This window comes from Phasianus colchicus, chromosome 25 (genome assembly GCF_987193195.1).
Source record: "Phasianus colchicus chromosome 25, bPhaCol1.hap1.1, whole genome shotgun sequence".
NCBI classification, from domain to species: Eukaryota; Metazoa; Chordata; class Aves; order Galliformes; family Phasianidae; genus Phasianus; species Phasianus colchicus.
The window spans coordinates 907,009-930,397 of NC_143460.1; the positions used below are offsets into that span (position 1 = coordinate 907,009).

Sequence of the window (23,389 nt, forward strand, 5' to 3'; positions counted from 1 at the left end):
GGGAATCGGAGGGCCTGTGTGTTTGGAGGGGGGAGGGTGAGTGCGTCTGTCCCCATGGTTCCATTTTGGGGGGTCATTTTGGGGTTATTTGGGTGCTGTTTGGGCCTTTTGGAGGCTGCTTTGGTTTTGATCTGCGTTGGAGTCATTTTAGGGCTCTTTTGGGATTATGTTGTAGGCAGAACCGTCATGCAGTGGGTGAGCAGTTGGCTGGCGGGTCGAGCCCAGAGGAACAGTCAATGGGGTTCCATCCAGCTGGGGATCTCTGCAGGGCTCCCCTCTAGGACCGGTTCTCTTCAGTGTCTTTATAAATTGTTTGGCTGGACTGGAAGGTGTTCTGAGCAAGTTTGGTGACAGTGCTTAACAGGGAGAGGAGAAGCAGAGGAGGCTGAATGGAGGCCTCATAACTTTTGCGTATGTGTAGGACTCCCCAAACAACCCTAAAAGGCACCAAAAAAGGCCCCAAATGGGATCAGAATGGTCCCAATAGACTCAAAACTATCCAAGAATGACCTCTCAGCAGCCCCAAGTTAACCTCAAAGTGGTTAACCAGATAGCACCAAATCACCCATAAACAGCCCCAAGTAACACCAAACAACCCTCAAGAGGGACCTCAGATAGCCCTAAAATTATCTCAAAAACCAGCTTGAAATCACCCCCAAATCAGTCCAAAATGTTTAAAATCAGCCCTAATATGGCCCAGATGGATCCAAAATGACCTCAAAAGCACCCTTCAAGGTAAAATCAAAATGATCCCCTGCCAGAAAAGCTCTGAAATGGCCTCCAAATTCCACCTCCCCCTCAGCTGGGGGAAGCAGACCCCTCCCCCCCCCCAGTGCCACCTCCAGGCTCCAAAAGTGGGTGTCAGCCCCCATGGCAGGAGTTTCCTGAAGCTGCAGGGCCCCCATAGGGTGCTGCAGTTTTTGCAGAGTTGAGTTGCAGCTCAGGGCTGGGGGTTCCTTCCAGAGGAGAGAAAGGAGAAGGCATGGGGAGGCCAAAGTGTCCCAGAGGCCCTTCTCTGAAAAAAAAAAAAAAAAAAAATAGGGGAGAGACTTCCCCACAGAAACCAATTCCCCCACACCTCAAATAAAAAAAGAAATGGGGAGAATCTCCCCAGGAATCCCAATACATGCAAGGACCCCTTCCAGGAACCCCAAAATAGGGGGGAGGTCCACAGCGTTCCATGGAGATTCCCTAGGCATCCCCCAGCTCCAAAAGGAGCCCATGTTCCCTCCACCCCTCCCCCATGGGAGTTGATGGCTCCCTTAGGGGTCTATGGGGGCACCCCAGATGCCCCCCTCCACCATGACAACCCTCTATAAAGCCCACCATTGTTCTATATAGACTTTCCCACTCCTTTTTTGGGAAGAAGGAGGGTGGGTCCCACTGCTCCCACTCTTGGGAAGGAAGAGCAGCTCAGTAGCATGTCCTCAGGGTAGGGGTTGTCTGGGTGAGGTGAGGGCAGCAGCCTCAGGAGATTTCTCTCCCAGCACCAGTGCCATAAAGGTATGATGCCCCAGATCTGTGTGGTCACCTGCTGGGGGCTGAGGGGATGACATTCTGGGGGAGGGTTTGGGACGTTTGTTTGGTTGGCGTTTTTTTGCTGCTTTTGGGGTCCTAGGGGCCTTTTGGATGAGTTGGGGGTTATTTTGGGGTTATTTTGGGAGTCTGGGCATTATTTGGAGGAATCTGAGAGGGGCTTTAGAGGTCATTTTGGGGTATTTGGGGATATTTGGGAATTATTATGGGGGAAATGAGGCAATTTGGGGGCAATTCTGGGGAGTTTGGGGGTACTTTAAGTTTATATTAGAAGGGACTGGGGTGATTTGAGTTTATTGCAGTAATTGGGGGAGATTTGGGGGCGTTAGGGGTATTCTGGCATATTTAGAAGGCAATTTGGAGTTATTTTAGGGATTTTTATGACATTTGTGGGTGATTTTAGGGGGCTTGAGGCCATTTTCATGTTATTTTGTTGGGATTTGGGGCATTTCGAAGTTATTTGGGAGAGCATAGGTGTTTTGGGGTAAACTTGGAGGGGGCTGAGTCATTTGGGGATTATTTGGGGCATTTGGGGTTATTTGGGGGCATTTTTTGAGTTATTTGGGGAGGAATTATGGACATCTGGGGATATTTGGGGGGTATCTGGAGGTATTTTGTGGGGCCGGGGGGCGCAGACCACCTGAGAACCAGTGCCATCAGCCCTGCCACCAACTGTGCCACAGACTGCTCAAGGGAGATGGGGGGGTTGGCACTGGGGACTCCCCCCTCACAGCTCTGTGTGTGTCCCCAGTATGTCTCCATATCCTCTATGTCCCCCAATGACCCCATGCCCCCCTGACAACGTCTCCACGTACCCACCCCCCCCTCCAAGACCCCTTTGTGTCCACAAGACCACCCTCACATGCCCAGAGCCTCCTCTCTCACTCATGTCCCCCACTGTTCCCATATCCCCCCAGGAGACTCCCCCCCACACACACATCCCTGAGACCGCTCCAGGTCTCCCAATATCCCCATTTGCCTGCACTTCAAGCCTGCCCAGGTCACCTGATGACCCCTCCCCTCCCCCCACCTGGACCACTCATTCCCCACCGAACCCCCTAGACCTTAATGCCTCCTCTGTTTTACTTTGGGGCCCTCCATGGCCCCCCATAGCCTCCTCAACCCATCCCTTTTGCTCCCTACCAGCCCTTCTTCACCTCTGGCCCCCTTGACCTGTATGACCCTCCCCATGCCCTGTCCCCGTCTCTCCCCCTCACCTCTGCCCTTTGCTGCCCTGTCCTCCCTGCAGGAGAGGGCAGTGGTGTGCTGCACGCAGTGCCTGCAGGAGCTGTGCCAGGGCTGGTGGCCACCATGGAAGTGGCTGGTGCCAACGTAAAGCACAATGTTGTCTTTGTTGTGTGTCTCTGCATCCAATAAAAAAGTGGGAACCGCCCATAGGGCAAGAGGTGCACTCTGTACCCACCCAACACGGTTCTTGGGGCCAAACCTGAGGGTTTGGTTCATTCTAAACCCTTTCTACACATACCCAATGGTTTGCTCCATTCTGATCCCCCCTAGACTCAATGGTTCACTCCAGTCCGACCCTCCACAGAAGTATCCAATGATTTGCTCCATTCTGACCCCCCTGCACCCAGTGGTTCACTTCATTCTGATCCCCCCCCCCCCCCCCCCCCACACACACACACACACAGTGGTTTGCTGCATTCTGGCTCCCTCCATTCTCAAGCCATTCTATGACTTCTATGAAATTGGGAACTATGGGAGGGGGAGGGGGGACTGGAACTTAAGTGGACAGTATAGAGTCGGAGGGGGGAAACTCAGGGGTCAGCTGAAGGTTTAGGGGCAATCCTGGGGGTGTCTGGGGTCTCCTTCTGCCCCGCCGCAGCGGAGCTGCACATCCGTGAGGAGCTGTCCCGGTGCTGAAACGCGCGGCCGCCGCAGCGCTGTTGGACTCCTGTTGATGTTCGCTGATTAATGTCAACGAGAGCGGTTTTGTTATTGTTTTGTTTTGTTGTTTGTTTGTTTGTTTCTATGTGTTGTTTGTTTGTTTGTTTCTATGTGGAGGAATTCCGTTCCACATCTTTGCTTCTGATGTTTTCTCAAAGTGTTCATCAGAGAGTGGTGGTGAAATTTTGCTGTTCCTGTTTTTCATCCTTGAAAATAGTTGTTCACAAATGTACATACTGCCAAAAGGAACAGCAGGAGTACGGCAAGATAGGTGTTATACAATTCTGATGAAGAGGCATGATCCCAGTTCTGAGTTGAAAATCTGTTTGCAATTCAATATGTTCCATTTGAAGATTGGCAGGTGATATATTTATGGTGACAGGAAATTACCCGTTCCACTGCATTTTCTGTGCATCTATTGCAACCTTCTCACTTGGGAGGAATCAGGACCACATGTTGTCCTGCTTCACACTCACATGGTGATTAAAGTGAAAGGAGTCTATGTAGCTGGAATCAATAATCAGTAACTCAATACTCTCTGCACTTGCACACTGCATTCTTGCTTGCATTTCCATTCCAGGGGACAGAGAACCTTAGTGTGATGGTTTAACTGCAGCAGGGAGCTCAGCACCCTCCTCACCCCTGCCCCTTCAAAACAGAACGGGGAGAAAATATGATGAAAAGCTGACAGCCTGCAAAGTGAGTTAAGGACAGGAGAGCACACGCACCAGTTACCAGCAAAAGAGGCACAGCAAAGGGATGGTTAATTTACAACTTTTTGATAGCAGGTGGGAAGCCTGGGCTAGCTTTGGAGCTGGATCTTACTTCAAACGTGGTGCTTTTTGAGGAGGGAGTCAGTAGGACACAGCAAGGAGTAGCAGCTCCTGAAAGTTTGAGAAGCCAAGAACAATAACTCAGGCATAGCCCAGCAGTGATGGATCCATCCCATGGTCCCTGCACATGGGGAGCATGGTTCTGTTTCTCAGGATGGGCAATAGGAGTTGAGAAGGTGCCCAAGCAGCATGCATGTCTGCAAAGTCCAGTCCAGACTCCTTTCTGCAAAGAGCACACTGTTGAAAAGTCCTCCAGATGTGAATACAGTCTACATGTGAAAATGAAGAAGAAATCGATGGTAGGGGAGTTGGGAAATGTAAATGCCAAAGCATTGTTGATGAAGATGAGGTCAGCTGGCATGCATGCAGCAAGAGTCTTCAGGCCTGTACTGTTGGTTGTTATGGGCAGAGGGCAAGGTGACTGGCTTGCTGTCACGCTTTGTTTTTAGGCACATCTCAATTGGCCCTCAGCTGTTGAGCCAGGAGTCTGCCCCAAGTTTGAGACACATTTGTGTCTGTTAATCTGTTTTGGTGAGAGTGGTTTGAGTTGAGTTATTTATATAGAAACACTTAGATTTGGTGGGAGATATTGGTGGTAGGTGAACAGTTGGTCTGGATAATCTCTGGAGGTCTTTTCCAACCTTGGTGATTCTGTGATTTGTCTTTGGCATGTGTCAATGTTTCTCGTACAATATAGTGATAAGCAATAGATAGAACAATGTTAGAGTTGGTGGAATCAAAACTAGGTGAAGCGTGGAATTAAAAGCTCTTGTTACCATTGATGACATCCAGGAAAACACCAGTGGTGTTTTCCATCCTTCTTCACTCTTCCTGGACATCGTGTATCTCTTCTGTATCATGAGGAATGGTGACTAGAGGTTTATCTCCATTGATTCAGATGCATTCTAGCAGTTGGTACAGATCATTGTAGCAGTAGCTAGTTCATTAATATAAGATTCATTCTGACAGGATTGGAAGGGGGTTGGCATCAAATACTCAATATATAATTAGACTGAAGCAATTGATATGATGTAACTGGAGCTGAATTATTCAAGTTGTATCCCATAATTTTAGTAAAGTTGTTACTAAAAATCATAACCAAGAAAACTCTCCAAGCCAAATGAGGGTTTAGAAAGCCAACATCGGTTTATTGCAATGCTGAGTGCATGGAGGATTCCTCTCCTAACATGCAGGCCAAGGAATGAAAGTAAGCTCATTATATACACTAAAAAATGAATATTCTCACAATTCCTGAGAAGTGCCTGCCTATTTCCAGGAAATCTAATGCATGTTCTAAGACATTGCAAAACTGCCTCCAGGCAAGGTGCTGAATTGGGGAAAGGTCTCAGGTGAGCTCTCTCTTTGCCTGTATATAGTACTGATGTTGAGAAACATCCTACTTTTTTTTTTTTTTTCCCCCAGGAATATTTCTCTTTGGAACCTCTTTTGGTGCCTCTGGCTCCATCAGAGCTGTTTGCGTTGAGAAGGACAGAGCAGTGCTTCCCCTGTGCTTCCTGCCAGGAGGAGCAGCTCTGCTGCCATAGGGAGCTCTCCACCTGACGGCCTTGTCCCAGAGACAAGTTGGAAGCAGATGCAAAACAAAGCTTTTACCACCTCCTCTTGTCAGTGGGACTTTCAGACTGAACTTCCTTCTTTGCAGCGCTGCCCTGCTCCTTCTTGGCCCTGGAGAAAGCCTCACTGAGAGCACAGAGAAGCAACAACCTCTTCAATAAAAGCATAAAGTTAAACCAACCCAGCACAAATGCTCCGTTTGGAAGTGAGTATTCTGGAGGCCAGCTGCTTTTATTTCCCAGTGTCCTTGTCTGAGCAAAGAGCCTCTGCAGAGGCAGAGCAGTCTCAGTGCCAAGGCAGGACACAGCTGGAAGGCAGAGAGCACTGCCCTGCCAGCACAATCCTGGGGGCATTGCAGGGTGCCACGGAAGGGGATGGGGTGCTTTGCTCCAGGGCTCCCTTTATCACTTAGCCCAGGAGGCATCAGCTTTGGATGGCATCAGACAACTGTTCTGGATCTTGCCATGAGATGGAAGCAGCTGTCCCTGCCCCTGGATAAGGAGGCTTAAACATAGTGAAAATCCACACAGACCCCATTGCAGTTGGGTTGCTGCTCAATTCCCACCCCTTTCTGCCCTGCTCTCCCCATGGGGAAGTACAACCATTCCTCCAGTGCCAGGAGAGACCACAGGACAGATGTCATGAGCTGGCAGACACACCAAGGATGTCACAATTACATATGGCACATTTTATTCTCTTGACGCACCAAGAGCCAAAGCTCAACAGCCAGAGCTTTATTGATTCAAAACCAGTGGCCTTTTCCCCCCCCCCCCCACCCCCCCAGCCCACCCACCCACATTTTTTGCCTGCATATCCCCTTTACCACTCTCACCCACTCTTAGATTTCCAATTTAAGTATTATATCTGCTTGGAGTCTGTTTTCTCAAAAGAAGCCAACAGACAACTCATTCTTTTTTTTTTTTTCCTCCCAAGAACCATATAAAGTACATGCAAAACATTGTACATAGAGATTAATATCAAAATGCAATACAGATCAGGTGCACTTTAAGCTGGACTCCAGGATATGGCAAACACACCAGGGTACATACTGTCATACTGTTTTGAAACCACCTTTTTTTTTTTTTTTAATGTCATGCATACCACATAATATTCAGTCTTTTGATCTGGATTTTTCTGCTTTTATACAAAAATACCAGTGCTTATTACACTAGTTACTGGAAAAGAAAAAAAACTCAGCTCTGAGTGCCCTCTTCAAATGAAAATTTTGTTGTAGAGCGCTGGATAAATATATATACACACATAAACGTTGGTTTAATACTGTATATATATATATATATAAATATATATATACACACACACATACATATATATAAATATATATATATATAATTAAGGGTAAGAAATAAACTAAAGGCAGTTTTAGCCATGGGCTTCTTCGAACAAAAACTGGTTTTCCTTTCACTGAGCAGGCCGATGAGGGAGGCAGGGAACAGCCTTGACAAAGAGGCGCTGGATAGGAAGAGCTGCATGCCACAGATGGCCCCTGTGCTCCGAGGGGTGATGATGGCATGGCAGCTGGACACAGCGGCGAGGAGTGGCTGATGGTGCTAAGAGCATCCTTCCCCTGCAGAGACGCACTGTGGAGGTGCTCAGTCCCCGCAGCCACACAGCCCATGGCATGGGAGGTGCGCTCCCTGGGGCTGGGAGGGGGCTTTCCCATCATCCCTAAGTCCTGGCACAGCAAAACAGCAGTTCTAGAGGTGTTGAGCACTGCAGGACTCAGCCAGGGAAAGCCAGAGGCTGCCCATGCTAAAATTCAGGGTTTTTTTTTTGTTTTTTTTTTTTCCTTCTTGAGATTGTTTCAAAGTTCTCCTCGATGCTTATTGCACAAAACCTTTGAAAGTTAAGTATAGCCCCTGTGCAAATCAAATAAAACCTCATCACAGAATGCAAATGCCTAAGAATGCCTGTTTAGCACTGCACACAGGATGTGATGTGATGTCTTTGGTACCAATCTGCCCATTTACTTCATGGAAAACATCACCACCAGAGACCCTACTGTCATTAAGAAATGGATGCAAAATTATGTTCAGAGTGTTTTAATAACGAAGCATTCCAAGACAAGTTAACACAGATCACAGGGTATGACTTCAGTTCCTGTCTGGCAATGGCACTCGTCGCAGTTCAAACAAAGCAAAAAACAAAATCTCCCCCTCTTCCAAGGCATGTTGCAGAGTCCCCACAGTCCATGCTGCTGCCTATGCCTCTCCAGCAGAGCGCCCACCTCCCCAAGTATTTTTTTTGTTTTTAGAACGTCCTCAATAACTTAACCCAATAATCATCTGCTGCCAGTACATCATTGAAATTAAATAAGAAAAAATACTTTACATGAAAGATGTATGCACAATAAATGCTTTACCTTAAGCAACCAGCCATACCAACATGATTTATAAAAAAAAAAAAAATTGTCCTCCAACTAACATCTAGTATAAAGATGGCTGCTCAGAGAAAAGGAGGCTGACTGGCACCGATGGCAATATACCAGCACTTGGAATTGCCACTGCAGTCAGGAGCCACTACAGATGCAGGACCCTAAGATTTTTATTATTTTATTTATTTATTTATTTTTACTTTAAACAAAATACATATGGCTGACGTAAAAATATCCGTTTCTGATCTAAAGAAAACTAGACTTTTTTTTTTTTGCATAATATTTATCTATAATGATTTTTCCCCCCTCCTAATATGGAAACTAGGACAACAATAAAGTATCAACTAACTAACAACCGGACTCCTATGGCAACCTGCTGTTCACAGGCCTCTGAGAGGGAATTAAGCGCCTCCAGAGTTGGCTTTGTGTAGTTTTTCATTGGTTTAAGTCTTTTTTTGGTTTTCCTGCTTGTTTTTAAATAGGTCTGAGGTAATTAAAAAAAAAAAATCAAAAGGAAAAAGAAGAAAAAAATAGCACCCTCCCTCCCCCAACACATGTAATAAATATTTATGTAAGCCTCTAAGATTTTTTTTTTTTTTGCAAGTATTTAAAATAGAAAAAAGTGATCTTTCGAGCAATGTCACCTTCAGTACGGAACCAAACCCCACGAGCATCCCTTCCCCACCACCACCACACAGCAGGGCATGCTGTGCTCCATCCTGCCCACAGCATTTGTTCATCTCGCATGCAGAGGAAGGGAAGGACAGCAACAGGTTGTCTGCACAGGCAGGGCTGGTGTCTCAACACTGAATTTGCAATTGAGATGGGCAGTGGTGGCAATTTCTCCTCGCTGCTGGCAGTGTACTGACCCCAGCCTTCATGCCCCCCTTGGCAGCGCTGGGCAGGGCAGCAGGGCCTGACCTCGGCGCCCGGGTCCTTCCCTGCTTCCACCCCAAGGAAGGTATGGGTCAGCGCTGGGCTGGAAACAAAACAAAGACACTTGGTTTTTGCTGTTGTCATTAAGGAACACTTATTTCTTGGCAAAGTAGTGGGCCCTCACGTGGCAGGCGGTGCTGCAGGCAGTGCTTGGAGAAGGCACGGGAGATTCTGCTGTGCGTTCTTAAAGGAAAGAAAAGAAGAAACCAGCCAGCCAAACCAGCCAGCCCACCCCCTCACAGACACCTACAGGGACAGAGGCCAGGCAGACAGCACAGCTAGTTACCGCCATGTTTTCTCTGCTTCCAACCAAACCAACTGGGAAAAGGGACAGAAGGCAGCAGAGCTCTTTTCAGCCCCGCACACTAGGGGGACAATGACGAAGGGACTGCACTCACGGGGAAAGAAACCAAGCCCAAGCAAAGCAAAACCTGCTTCCTGCCCATTCTTGGCTTGGCAAGGTGGCTAGAGCCAGGACACATAGGACATCTGCTCCACAATCTGAGGCTGCCACCCTGCAGAGGACAAGTTACTATAGACCAAGGAGAGGCAGGACACAGGGTGAGGGGATAACCTCCAGTAAGCAAGGCCCACAGCACTTCTGGAAGAGCTGCAGCTGACCAACAAACCCAGCACCAACATCAGCTGCAGGAGTGCTGTGGAAACCAATGGGCATCCCCATGGCCGCACAGATCCCTTCCCTTCTAGGGCGCAACCCAACTTGTCCTTCTTATGATCTGAGAGCTGCCCCAGCCACACCAACCACACTTATTTCTCTATTCACACTTTGCAAGTGACAAGCAGAACTGGTGGGTCCAGCTGGAGCATCTTCTGGGTTCCTCCTCACCTAACACAGCTTTCACCGTGAGGCTGACGATTACTCAGCCCAGGAGGAATACAGACAATCCAAAACAGGCAGAAGTCACTGTGCTCCTGACAGTGGGAACTGCTAAAAGCTTCCCAGAGCTCTCACCAAAACGTGGCACAGGTGTTCACGAGCAAAGGAGACACAGCTCCTCTAAAAGAACATGCCCCATTTCTCACTGCCATCTGTTTTTAATTCACCATGCTTAAACTGCCATTCACCTCCACCTTACTTCATGGTGGGGAAGAAAAAAAAAGGAAAAAATAAAAATCAAGCCCTGATATCCAAGCCAAGCCACCTTCATTCCTTGTCTACCACAGACTGCTTTGGAAACAGACAGCAATGTGTGCACACAAGAGGAGGAGCTGTAAAGGCTGGGTACCATTTGTCAAGGTGGAAGACTGGTGTACATCCCTGTCTGAGCAACCTGTGAGTAAACACCTTCCTCCCGACTGTTTGTTTGTTTGTTTTGTTTTTAAGCTTTTTGCACTACAGTGCTAACTCCCCCAGCTTCCCACTGTGAAGTAACAGGGGGGCAAATCCCACAAGCAAAGAACAAACCCCCAACATTGGAAGAAAACCTTAAAAACAACAAGTGGAAAAAGAAAGTCACAAGTGCACCTCAGCCCTCAGGCAGGGACTGTGCATGTAAGACTACAATAATTTGAGCTTCCTTGGAACATGCATTTTTCAACGTGAAAATCCCCTGCGGACACATGGAGCCCAACTCTCAGAGAGGAAATAAACTGGCTGTTTCACTTGGGCAAGTACCACTGAAAACTAGGGGTGAAGATGCACGATGCCCCCTCTTCTAATACTCAACATCATGGTACTCTGGCTCCCACAGCTAAATCATAGTAAAAAAAGAAAAACAAAACAAAACAACCCCCCAATGATATACTTATGAGCAGTTTGACACAAAGTGACTGCAGCATGTGATCAGTTACTGATGTCAACATCACACTGGATGTGGGGCGAAGGTGGAGGAGGGCAGTGGGTGGGGGAGAGGGTTGAAGTTCTAAGGTCAAACTGATGTCTCCAAGCTGTGAAAGAGGCTTTCAGGCTCTGCAAAGTTGACCTCGGTTTGATCACTGTCCACTGCGTTGTTATTTCTGTTGAGGGATGAAGATCCACCCAGGCAGCCCCCACCTCGCTTTTGGAGTCCGTCGGTCTCGGGGTCATCTTCAGCACTGTCAAGGAATGGTGTTCGAGGCTCATCTTCCTCCAGGATGAACTCCGGGTGTGTCATGAAGTTATGGATGGAGCTTCTGGACTCGGGTTTCTCGAGGCCTTCATACAAGGAGCTACGGAACGCATTCACCACCTTGATCTGCCAGCAGGCAAGGGTGCAGAGCATGGGGATAAATAAAAGAGGGGTTAGTAGCGGCCACGAGTGGCTGGAACTCCCGGGAGAAAATACAAAAAAACAAAGGGACAATAAAACAAAAAGGACAACGACAACGATCACCACCATGGAACAGACATGTAAGTCAAAATGAGAGATCTATGGTGAACTAGGAAGGCCAACATGGACCAGATCAGGCACAAGGTGTGTGATGGGGAGTCAACTGACTTTCTTGCTTCAGAAGCTGCAAGAAAAGACAAAAAAAAACTCAAAAAAAAAAAAAAGAGATCACTTTGAATGAACAGAAGCCAAAATGCATTAGTTGTCATTACTTGTGCGCACGCATATCTGTGTGTATAAACAAGGACAAAAAAGTGGCACTACAACTCAAAAAAGAGGTGGGTTAGACAAACAGTGGGTTTGCTTCAAGGCAAAAACTAAAAAAACTATTGTGGGAGTAATGTTTTTGATCTCTGTTTTTAGACCTACAGAAAGGAACGGGCTTTAACAAGGTGTCACAAACTTTCCAAGCCCACGTGAAGCAGTAGGTCCAAATAGATGCCATGAGCAGCAAAACAGGACCCAATGAAACATGCAAGGAGGAAGCCAAATGCACGTGAGCTTTCCTGCACTGCAGCCAGAGATCCTGGGCTGGAGCTCTGCATCCTGCCCTGCACGTGCCAAAGAGGTCTCAGCAATCCCCAAAGGCAGGTACAGCTGTTCTTTTCAAAGCTCTGCACACACAAGAAATCCAAAACCTTGCTAGACAGCCTGGCCACTTGCTGCTCCTGTGAAACCACTGGGTTGCCATTGCTGCCAAAAAGCAAGGCATGACAAGCAAGAGATCCAGAGCCCAGTTTGCATAGCAGAGGTCCTGCTGTGCTGCACTGGGGGGGAGGGAGAGGTCTGGAAATGAGCCGGGACATGGCCAGCACCAAATTCACTCTCTTGCCATCTCCACTGGAAGTGCAGCCTTGTGCTCTTCCAGTCCCTCCTTGCATGACAGGTGACGAGCATCAGATCCTGGGGGTGAGGGGGCTCTGCTGGGGGCTCAGCAGGCAGCTCTCCCTGCAGCCCCATGCCCACACACCATGCACAGGGCAACCAATGCACGCACCTGCAGGGCTCCAGCTCTTGCAGATGACTGGAGGCTGCAATCATTCAGAAGATATCAAAAGACATAAACTGAACGAATGCTGCAGTATGCAGGCTGACAAACAGCTGAAGGCTCCCAAGCTAGGAAAGACCCAGTGAAACTGCATTCCCTGCTTTGCCTTTTTAGTACAAAGCCAAGAGCCATGCCCCACACAGGGCCCTCCAAAGCAGCTCTTGGATGACTCCACGGCAGCTCCCACAGATGCTCTGCTTGCTGCCTCTCCCCCAGTGCTCCCACCTTGCTGGGACTCACACCAGCACACTGCTGGCTTGTGTCACTGCCACTGGGAACTGCCTTGGCCATCTGTGACCCCTCCCCACAGCAGCACCACTCCTGCTCCATCTCCAGGCGCACAGAAGAAGAAAGCAGTTCCGGCACCTGACGAACCCCATTAACTCCCTTCCATATCCCCTGGGGAACAAACAGAAGGAGAGCTGTAGATCACACAGAAAGGATGTTTCTCTGCATCCTTATGCTGCAACCCTTGCAGCCTCCCCATCACACAGCAGGGGGAGTAGAGAGCTTGCAGAGCTGCTAGAGAAGAGTGAGTTATGCATCCCCTTACAAGCTGATGCTGAAAGTGCATGTTGCCACTTCTTCAGGAACCATTAGAGGCTGGGAGGCAAATCAAACCCAGCACAGCTAGAGGGAGCCTTTGGGGATCACTGCATTCAGCTTTAACAGCACTGACAGAAGCAGACCAGAGAAATTACTCAAACATGACTCTTACGCCTGAAACTCTGGAGGTTTACCTGCACAATGCTTCAGGGTTCCGTCAGCACAGGGGATATACACTTTTGAGTCCGCTCCACATCAGGCTCAGAATGATGCTGATACCCCACACCAGGGCATCCCCACAGATGCAGCACATCCTAGCTAGAAGTAAACGAACCAGCTTGGAGCCCATGAGCTGGGTGCAGACACTCAAGAGGAAGCACCACCATGAAGCTGGAGCACCAGCTGTTCTGTGAAAATTGAAAGTTTCCATGGCTGGGAAAAGGGATTCAGAGCTGTTTGCTGCTCTAGCCACCGCAGGAACATCCTACATAAAGTCAGGATTTAATGTGAATGCACAAGACAAGGCAGACCGCTGAACAGTACCATCTGGTACTGAGACCTACAATGCAGCACTTCATCAGCACCTCAAGAGCAGCAACTGCAAGCGCTGACTGCCCTAACGTGGTGTGCAAAGCCACAGAGAACCAGCCTAACCCACCTAAGGAGTGCCTCAGTGCCTGCCAGCACAGCAGGGAGTGTAGCACGAGCTCTGGAGCAGTCTCACAGCTCTCCTTCCCCCACCACTTGCAGCACAGGTGAGCCCAGTCACCCCACATCATCCGCTCTGCCAGAACAGCAGCTTTTCCCATATACTCATTGATTTAACCATCTCTTGAACAACTGTTACAAGATGAATTCAAGAAGCTGTTCCTTCGTTAAAAGAACTTCGCATAAGCTTTACGGTTCACTCTCATTTTGCACCATCGCTGCTGCAAAACCACTGTACACAATGAGGTGGAAGTGACATCTCCTGCACAATGCACCACGACTTGCTGAACCCCATCACCCCAAATCAGGTCTGACCAGACAAGAGGTGGGCTCTGCCAACCACCTCTTGGAGGACCCTCCCGAGATCTCCCTTTCCTCCATTGGCTCCGACAGAGCACACAGGGCTGCCGAGGTGCAGCCCTGGAAAACTCATCCCAGAAATGAACTGGAAGGCAGAGAAACACTGTTAATCTGTAGAGGGAACTGGAGCTCAGAGCAAGGGAAGGAAAGCAGCAAAGAGAATAGAGAAACATCTAGATAGAAAATAGAGGGAAGACTTAGCAGCTTGGGTTAGCTGTTGGTGAAGTTGTTTGCTGCTTGGAAGGACACCTGCTATCCAAGATACCCCCTGCTGCAGAACAGGGAGAAAATTAATCCACAGACTGCAAAAAAATTGCATTGTGATTTTGCCCATCCAAACACCCTGCCCTGAGACCCCTCTAATGGGTTTTCTTCCAGTCAGAACGTCTCGGTGTAGAGATGACCAGAAGGCAGCTGTGCTGCTTCAGAAATACTGAGGTTAAACTTCAGGTATCAGTGTTGACTAAATAGAGAGAAAACAAAATTATGCAAAGTTTTCTCTTCTCCACCACACTGTGTAAACATTGGAGACTGAAAGCTGCTCAAAAAGTTGCCCACGGTATTTCTTTAATAAGAACAGAAGAAGGAAAGTGACTGTGCAATAAAAAAGCCAATTATCTGAGAAAGATGTACTACCTACTTACAGCCCTACAGACAGAATCTTCACTCACGTGCTTGTGGGCCATTACTCTGCTTGTAACAAACACAGGGTACCATATCAGAGCAAGATTTGCTTTGCTCTGGAAACCTACTGCTAGATGCAAGACCCAGCTTTGTCCAGCTGTGTTTTCCACCCCATTTGCATGCAGAAAGCTGCAGGCACAGAATGGAGCAGCCAGCCTTGCGCCAGCCCTGCCCTGCTGAGCTGCTGCACAGGGCAATGATGCTCTGGGGCCACCAGGGGACCAGCAGAGCCTCTGTGCCATCCCTTGCAGAGCAGGGGACACTCGCAGGTGTGCTCCTCGCCACAGGCATCATTTACACTTCTGCCAAGCTGCTGCACGTTTACGCAGCCCAAGGTTTTCTCCACCCTCAGGGCTGGGCCCTGTGAGACCCTGGGGGGTGTGAGTACTCCAGGCTGGGCACAACGCCCTGCACCCCATCCCACAAGGCATGCAGGTTAACCCTGGGACAGGGAGGTTGCTCACTGAACAGGTGGGCCTGGTTGTAGGTGAGTGATGCAGAGCACCCAGCTACTCCTGCACTGCTGAGCACAGCAGGGTGCAAACCCCACTGTCACTCACATGTGGCGAGAGGCAGAGAGCATGCAGGCGGCACGGCCCTGCAGCCCAGCCAGCCCTGACAGTGTGCTGACTGCTGTGGGAAGGGCCGAGAGGTTGCTCTGCTTCCACATGGAGGGTTCTGGAAAAGCAACCTCTCCATCAGCTCCTGGGGCTGGGCAGGGCCACGCTGCAAAGAACTGGCAGCGTTTGGGCACAAACAGCACTCCCTTCTCACAGCAGTGCTCTGAGTTGCTCAGAAGTTAGCACAGTTCCTTCAGCCAGAACCAGCAATTTTGCACCTCCCTCCATCCCCCCTCCCCCCCCCCCATCAGGAGGGGGGACTCACATGTCAGTCCTGCAAAGGAGAAGAGGTGGAAAAAAACAAGGAAGCAACAAGGAATGGGGTGAGGGAAGGACCAAAAAGTATCACCAACTTGTTAAAGATTCAACAGGTTGTTGGTTTTTTTTTAATAAATAAATAAACAAACAAACGCCGTCTCCCACCCCATCCTTCACTTTAGAAAACAGTGGGTCAGAGGGAAAGAGTGCAGGCTGGGTCAGGTTGTGCAGTGTTCTGTGGTTATTAGAAGTCATGCATTGTAATAGACTATCACTCACTGCCCGCAGGAGGAGATGCAGCAGCAGCAACAGCAGAAGTGGTGGGAGTGGAATTGACGGAGGAAAGAGCTACATGGGTTGGGCTAGAAACATTTTTTACATCGTGGTGCTGGCTCACGATGGAAGGCTGTCTCCTGAGGGCTCCCTGCAAAGAGGAGGCGCCGGTCTGGAATGTGTAAACTACGTCCATCTGCAAAGAATCAGAGAGTGAGATAGCATCGCCCCAGCCAGAAACAGGGACAGGGGTCAGGGACAGAGGGAACGGGGTTGGGACAAACACACAGGGATAGGAAGGAAGAAGGATGGAGAGGTGGAGGAGGAAGGATGAGAGAGCCAACCCCACTCCAGCCTGCACTCCCACAAACCCACATGGGTTTGGTCAGTGCACAGGGGCAGAGGGGAGGTAGGTTTCCAGTCCTTGAGGGTGCAAGAGGTGTAGGATTCGTTCCACCACCAAGAGATGAGGCGAGGGGGAGCATGAGGAACAGCCCAGGTCATCCCCAGAGCTGCAGGAGGAGCAGAGACAGAGTAGCAGAGGTGAGCTGGCAGCCTGGAAAACCGCACTGAGGAAGAGTTTGTGGTCCCTCGGCCCCATGGGGCTGCATCCTGGAGTGCAGCAGGTAGACAGGACCATAGCATTCTATGCATTCCACAGCCTCTCCCCCAGAATAACACAGGGCCCAGAAGCAAAGCTGGTACAGCAGGCAGGGAAGCAGCCAAGATGCTGCACTTTGGCACACCTTTGGCTGTCCCCTGCCCTGTACCAGCCCCTTGCTGTTCCCCTGGGGAAAGGACGCTTTCTCCAGATCACATGCAGCTTTCACCCCACAGATGCCTCACATCCTGCTTTGCTCCTTGCCCAGTCTGACCTCCATCCATAGAGGGACACCCTGCCCTGGCACACTAGGCTGGCCACAAGGAACATGGCCTGTTTAAGACATGCCAGCTGGGGACTGACTCCCCTAAAATGCTCAGGTCTGACCTGCTGTTGCTGCACTTGACATGTGGGGCACCACAGCCAGAAAAAACACACTCAAGAGGTCTCAAGATTTGCCAGCAGTTGCAGTGGGGAACAATGCTCCTAGGCACTACAACAGGTCCACCACAGCTCACAGGACTTAGAATCCAGAGCCCATGGGCACAACATGCAGGCACAGAGCCAGCAGCATGCCTGACTTCTGGCTGTCCGCACCTATCAGGACATCAGGATTGCTTCCTGACCTGACCTGGGGCTCCCAGAGGCAGCTCAGCCCCTGCCAGCGTTGCCCTTCACCTTGAAACCCTCAAGGCAACATCTCAAAGAGAAGCCAAGCTAATGCAGCACAAGACAGCTGCCATGCTAGTTCCAGTCCCTGCACTTGGGCCACTTCAGTTGACTTGGTTTGTTGCAAACCTGAGAAGTAGGAACAAAGGGTGACAACAGCAGCCCCAAGCCTTGCTCCATAAGACAGCTCTGTCCTGGGCCTCAAGGGAAGAAAGGTAGTTTCTCACTGCAGGAACTCTCCCTGCCCCAAACAGCCAACCACTGGGGAGGCAGGGCATGGGAAAAACCACAACAACAACAACAAAAAACACACCTTTCAGGGAAGAAAAAAAAAGTCAGAAACAATTTACGTAAAAACCATATTAACCAATTATCTTCCCTTTCCCTGCTGCAGGACCAAGAGCAGCAAACACAGAGTAGGAGAGCCCTCTGAGGGCAGCAGGAGGTGATGATGCTCATCCACAACCATCCCCTCGGAGCGGGGCTCTGCTCGAAGACTGAGGGAGCCAGGCTCAGCCTGAGATCCTGAGCTCAGAGAGCACAGTCAACTCTTGGAAGCACCAGCAACCTTCTGGCAAGGGGACGATGCCTTCCCCAGACACCTCAGACTGTCTGAGGCCGATACCAGCCCACATCAGCTTGGAGTAGAAGACAGCCCCTGCTGTAAGGGGCAGAGCAGGAGAGAGCTCAGTGCTCCAAGCTGCAGCTCCACTGGGCTGATGCCTGCCAGGATCACTACAGCTCCAACGCTTCTCTGCTACCAGTGAGGCGGCCATCAGCCACATTCTGTGTCAAAACAGAACTTGCACCGCCGCTCCCTGCCCACCCCAGGCTGTCCCAGAAAGTCAGAGTATCCTGGCTTCCCAAAACCAGGAGAGACCCAGAAAGGCACAGGTGGTGGGAGAAGTCTAGACCAGGAGGTGATGGCATCCTCTGAGCAGTGGCTGTCACATCTTTCCAGACGGAGCCCCTAGAAAGAAAGGGAAAGAGAGAAAGAGGGAGAAGAAAGGCCCACAGGACCCACTGCCCCACATTACCTGCGTCTGTATCCTGTTGAGACCCCTGAACCACAGGATCTGCCCACGCCGCAGCTCCATCTCAGCGTGGTCGATCTCATCCACATCTTCTGGCAGCTCTTCCTCTGGGATCTCTTCTTTGGTGATGCCATGCCCAGCTTCCTTCAGGAACTTCAGGTGGCTGGTAGGGACTGTGCAGATGAGCTGGGGAGAGGCAGGGAGAGCAGCTTAGCTGAGACACCCCACACCTCAGGCAAGCAGGGTGGGAGCAAGGAGTCTACCAGCAGCTTCCTCTCTGCTGGTATGGGGTTGGAATGGAGCATCACCATCTCCAGCATTGAATAAAGAGAATCTAGGGAGAACCTGAGCACTGAAGCGGTGGGAAAAGGAAAGGCAGGCTTGCCTAGGGTTACAGCTGGGCAAGGAGGGACAGCTGTTTAGTTTTCATATAGGCTGGCTCTTACCTGGCCCCAGAGGAGCTCTCCCACTCCAATAAATATACACCAAAACCACTGGCTCAGGGTGAGCCCAGAGCAGCTGAATGGCTTCCCACCAAACTCCACAATGATGATCTACAGCACAGGAGAGTACAAGTCACACATTGGAAACTTAGAGGGATACAACGATCAGTAGTCACAGGAAGAAAAGGTCCTCCAGACCCACAAATCTTCTCCCCCTCCCTAAGATGAGCATTGGAGCTTCCCATCTAGAGCAGCAAGGCCACCAGAGGTCCCAGACCTCCCAAGCCACACCAGCTCCCAGATGTCAGGTTTGGAGTCACTGAGAAGCTGCTGGAGAAGAATAAGGGGAAAGAACAGAGTCATGGACAGGAACTGCAGCACATACAGGTCCTCCCTGCATCACTGTCTCCTCCCAGTCCCACCACCCATCCTTTTCCCCCCACGCTACTCCCACACAGCCTCACCTGGGCTGCAAACGTCCCCAGCACCACTGTGCAGAAGATGGGATTGCGGTAGATGGCCTCAAAGACATTCCTCTCCCCGTGGATCTTGCGCGCATTGATCTCATTGAATAACTGCATCATGACAAAGGTGTTGAAGACGATGGTGTAGTGCTCAGTGGGTGGGGAATGCAATGGGGCATTCCGGCCACTATCAATGTCAAACAGCTTCTCCCCTAAGCAGACAAAGGGTTTGGGGTGGGACACGGGCAAGGAGAAAAGAAACAGGATCTCATCTTCTCTGCACTGGTGGAGGTGGAATTGGAGTCAAAGGCTCTCAGTGAAGATCCCTTGACCCAGCTGGATTCCCCGACACCAACCCCACTGAACCATCATTTCCTTAAAAAGGCCATAAAAACGCAGAAAATTTGTTTCCCTGGCTGAAACCACCAGCCACTGATATACAAAACAGACCCATGCATTCAGCGTAAGTCCTCCAATTATCATACCACCGCCTCCCATCCATTAAATGAGCTCTGTGTCGGCTTGGGGGTTACTGGGTGACAGCTCAGAACAAACAGCCCCTAACACCAGCGAAGAACTGGGGGCAGTCCACCCTTCCACCCTCTCCCCCCAATTTCTTGGAGGTCTCAAAGCTTACCCACAAAAAGCAGTGTGAAAATGATAGTCAGCTGATACACAGCGTGCCCCAGGATGTTCTTCATCATGGTGCGGGAGATGAGCGGCTTGTTGCGGCCATACGGCTTGCGGAGCAGCAGGGATTCAGTTGGGGGCTCCGTAGCCAGGGCTAAGGAGGCAAAGGTGTCCATGATCAGGTTCACCCACAGCATCTGCACAGCTTTCAGGGGAGAATCCTGCAGGGAGAGCATGGAGAACATGACATACCGACTACCCCAGCCCATTTTCACCTCTATTTTGCAAGGTGCTCCGCTCTCCTCCTGCCAAGACCAGCAGCCCCATACCTGGGTGATGCAGGCGCCTGTGAAAGCCACGATGACAGCCACCACATTAACTGTCAGCTGGAACTGCAGGAACTTGGAGATGCTATCATAGACGTTACGACCCCACATCACCGCCTTGACGATGCTGGTGAAGTTGTCATCCGTCAGGATGATGTCTGAAGCCTCCTTTGCAACATCAGTGCCTGCAATGCCCTTAAGGGCCAGAGAGGAAGTAGGCAGGGGTAAGTGACAGGACAAGCTCCACACCCAGCCCTACAATGCTGCTTCTTCCCAGAAAATGCAGTGTATCAAAACCCTGCAATGCCCTGCAAGGAGACAGTTCCCCAATGCTTTCCCCTCTCCTGAAACTTGCAATACCTGTCTCAGATGGGAACACCTGACTTTTGCAGGGCACGAGCTTCAGAGAGAAGCTGGGCAGAACAGCACAAAGTTACTGCTTGATTGCTGCTCTGGGGGGAAGCAAGCAAAGCCCAGTGGTCAGGGTCTGATCCCACACATGGAGGGCACAAAGCCCTGCTGCACAATTCTCAAGGAAGATAGCCTTCTGCTGTCCCCCCACAGGCTCCAGAACTGCACTTCAATCTGTAACTCCTGCTGTGCCCTGCATGGGCAAGCATCAGGCTCTGTCCAGCAGCTGGCTCCTGCTCACAGATGTAAACTCTAACAATTCAGTAGAAAGCAGTTACACCCCTCAGCTTTTGTTTGCTGCCTCCTTCAGGCAGGGCAAAGAAAAGCAGCAAGGCAGATCGGGGTTCCTTCACTGTAAATCAACTCTAGGCAAGCACTAGCACTGTGCCTGGAGTCTGACTTGTCTATTATGATCCTGGTGCACAGCTGTGGAGATGTACCAACACACAGTGAGCTCCTTCCCAGACTGGCTCTGTGCAAAGCACTGGTGCTGCACCAGCACCATGCCAACTTCAACCTGACACTGTCCCCCTGCAGTGGGTCTGAGAAATCCACCCCTAACCCAGACTATCGGAGCACTGTTTTCCAGTCACTTGCTAGCAGTCCTAGAACATTCCTGAGAACTCACACCAACCTCTGGATAGGTTTATTTCTCCATTTTAAGCCCTTAAGGAAGATCTGAAAAGAGTTTCACCGCTGCAGAGAGAATTTAAGTGCTCATAACAACCAAGTAGATCCTCAGTTCCTCTCCCTGAAAAGCAAAGGCCACCCCCATAGCCAGGGAGCATCTGCTGGCAAACCCACTGCTCTTCTGTACCATAGCAAATCCAACGTCAGCTTTCTTCAGAGCTGGGCCGTCATTGGTCCCATCCCCGGTGACAGCCACCACCTGCCGCTGGTCACCAACAGTGCTGTCAATAATTCCTGCAATGGGGGGGCAAGGACCGCAGAAAAAGTTAGCTCTGAGGGCAGGCTCCAGCAGAGATCATGCTGCAAAAAGCAGCTGGGCAGAACAGCCCAGGGCACTTGGGGGAGAGGTGGTGAGCACCAGGAGCCGGCATACACCCACCTTTGACAAGTGTGTGCTTGTCTGTTGGGGATGAGCGGGCCAGCACACGCAGCTTGGGCCAGATCTTGTCCAGCTGCTCCTGTTCCACCTGCAGGACAGGACGAGTGTGAGGAGGCACAGGGACCTCCGGACACCTTCTGCCTCACCAGAGTGTGATCCTCAAAGCACCCAGCCACCCCACAGCAGGGCCCCGCGCTGCTCCCCCACCTCGCCCTTCTCATTGCGGATAAGCCGGTTGAACTCCTTCCCTTCCAGGCACAGGAAGTCCTCTCCAGGCAGCAGGATGCCACACTTGGTGGCGATGGCACGAGCAGTGTTGATGTTGTCCCCAGTCACCATGCGGACAGTGATTCCTGCACGCTGGCACTTCAGGATGGCATCTGGCACCTGGGGATGCGGACAGGCAAGGGATGGGCAGAGCGCTCAGGCCATGGTCTCAGTGGGGTCACAAGCCATTTACATCCACCCATGGCTCAGGTGGGGGACAAGATGCTGAACCAACACATCCCACCCAGAACCAGCTCAACTCCTCTGTCCCTCACAGATAAGTCCCCAGGGAACACAGCACCCTGCTCCTGCCCTTGCAGCCCTGTTCACAGCAGCCCCCCCAGCCCTGCCCTAAGGGAAGAGAACCTTGTTGCCTTCTCCCCATCATGAGGCACAGCCAGGCAGCCCACCCAAATGTGGGCATTCCTCCTGCCCCTGCCCTGCTCTGACAGCATGCTGCTGTACTAATGAGTTTATCTATTACAGAGCAGTGGGGGAAGAGGATATTGGTGAGAAATTTACAAATTGAATCACAACCTCCAGAGTCAGTGCAGACAGGACATCTGTAATGCAATTCCCAGACCCAGATACTTGAACATCTAATAAGGAAAGATGCAAGCAAGGCAGGAGCATAGGGGCAAACTCCAAAATGCAATTAAGAGACAGGTAGCAGAAGGCTTACTGCATTAAGTCAGCTGCCTGCCTGGTCACCTCGTGATGGAGGCAAACAGGAGCAGCAAGCTGCAAGGTGAAGGAACCAGCTGGTCAGTCCTGCCCTCTCCAGCATTCTCATCACTCCTGCCTGGTGCAGGAGTGCTGCCTGCCTCCCTGCACCTGACAATTGCACACAGAACCAGTTGGGCTTCTGCAAAGAGCCCTGGAGCAGCAAAGGAGGGGGAGTCTGAGTGGAAGCAGGCTGCCACCAGGTCCTTCTGCCTGTGCATGAAAGGGCAATACCAGCACACGGTAGTGTGTAAGGGGCTCATACTCTTAAACATCAGGAATAGAGGGTCCTGGACCAGGAGCATGGCTGGGTGATGAGCTGTCAGGACCACGCAGGGGCCACAGTACCTCTGGCCGCACTGGGTCCTCTATCCCCACCACAGCGATGCAGGTCAGGTCAGACAGGATCTCATTCTCACTGTCCCAGTCAGGCTCGGTGTCGGCAGGGAAGTCACGGAAGGCCAGGCAGATGGTCCGCAGCCCATGGCATGCCATGGGCTCAATCACCTTCTTCACCATCTCATCCCGATCCTTCACTTTGAACACCCGGGGGTCACCATTCTTGTCCAGGATCTTGGTGCACCTAACACAGGACCAGGACAGGAGGGTAAAGGAGACTGCCTGTGGCTGTTCAACAATCCATCACCCAGCTTCCCTATCTGTAAAATGAGCACAACCCTCTCACCCAGTACAGCCTCACTAAAGACACCTTAAGAAAAGCTAGCACTTTGCACAGCAGCACCTCCTG

General features: G+C 50.6%; 1 protein-coding gene across 7 annotated transcripts in view; it reads right to left on the minus strand.

Moving 5' to 3' along the window:
- Positions 1 to 6,757: 6,757 nt before the first annotated feature.
- ATP2B4 (ATPase plasma membrane Ca2+ transporting 4) overlaps positions 6,758 to 23,389 on the minus strand; it is a 37,803-nt gene continuing 21,171 nt past the window's right edge. For 2 of the 7 annotated variants that reach the window (XM_090124675.1, XM_031605867.2), the window contains 11 exons: positions 22,990 to 23,224; positions 21,859 to 22,038; positions 21,652 to 21,739; positions 21,400 to 21,506; positions 20,175 to 20,366; positions 19,853 to 20,066; positions 19,216 to 19,427; positions 18,755 to 18,862; positions 18,312 to 18,494; positions 16,011 to 16,200; positions 11,213 to 11,372 (listed from right to left, as the gene is read on the minus strand). In XM_090124675.1, the coding sequence (XP_089980801.1) occupies positions 11,347 to 11,372; positions 16,011 to 16,200; positions 18,312 to 18,494; positions 18,755 to 18,862; positions 19,216 to 19,427; positions 19,853 to 20,066; positions 20,175 to 20,366; positions 21,400 to 21,506; positions 21,652 to 21,739; positions 21,859 to 22,038; positions 22,990 to 23,224 (1,735 nt within the window). In that variant the 3' untranslated portion in view covers positions 11,213 to 11,346. Of the gene's footprint in view, positions 11,373 to 16,002; positions 16,201 to 18,311; positions 18,495 to 18,754; positions 18,863 to 19,215; positions 19,428 to 19,852; positions 20,067 to 20,174; positions 20,367 to 21,399; positions 21,507 to 21,651; positions 21,740 to 21,858; positions 22,039 to 22,989; positions 23,225 to 23,389 lie in introns of those variants that run through there. The other 5 variants (XM_090124673.1, XM_031605865.2, XM_090124676.1 and 2 more) reach the window with 4 other exon arrangements.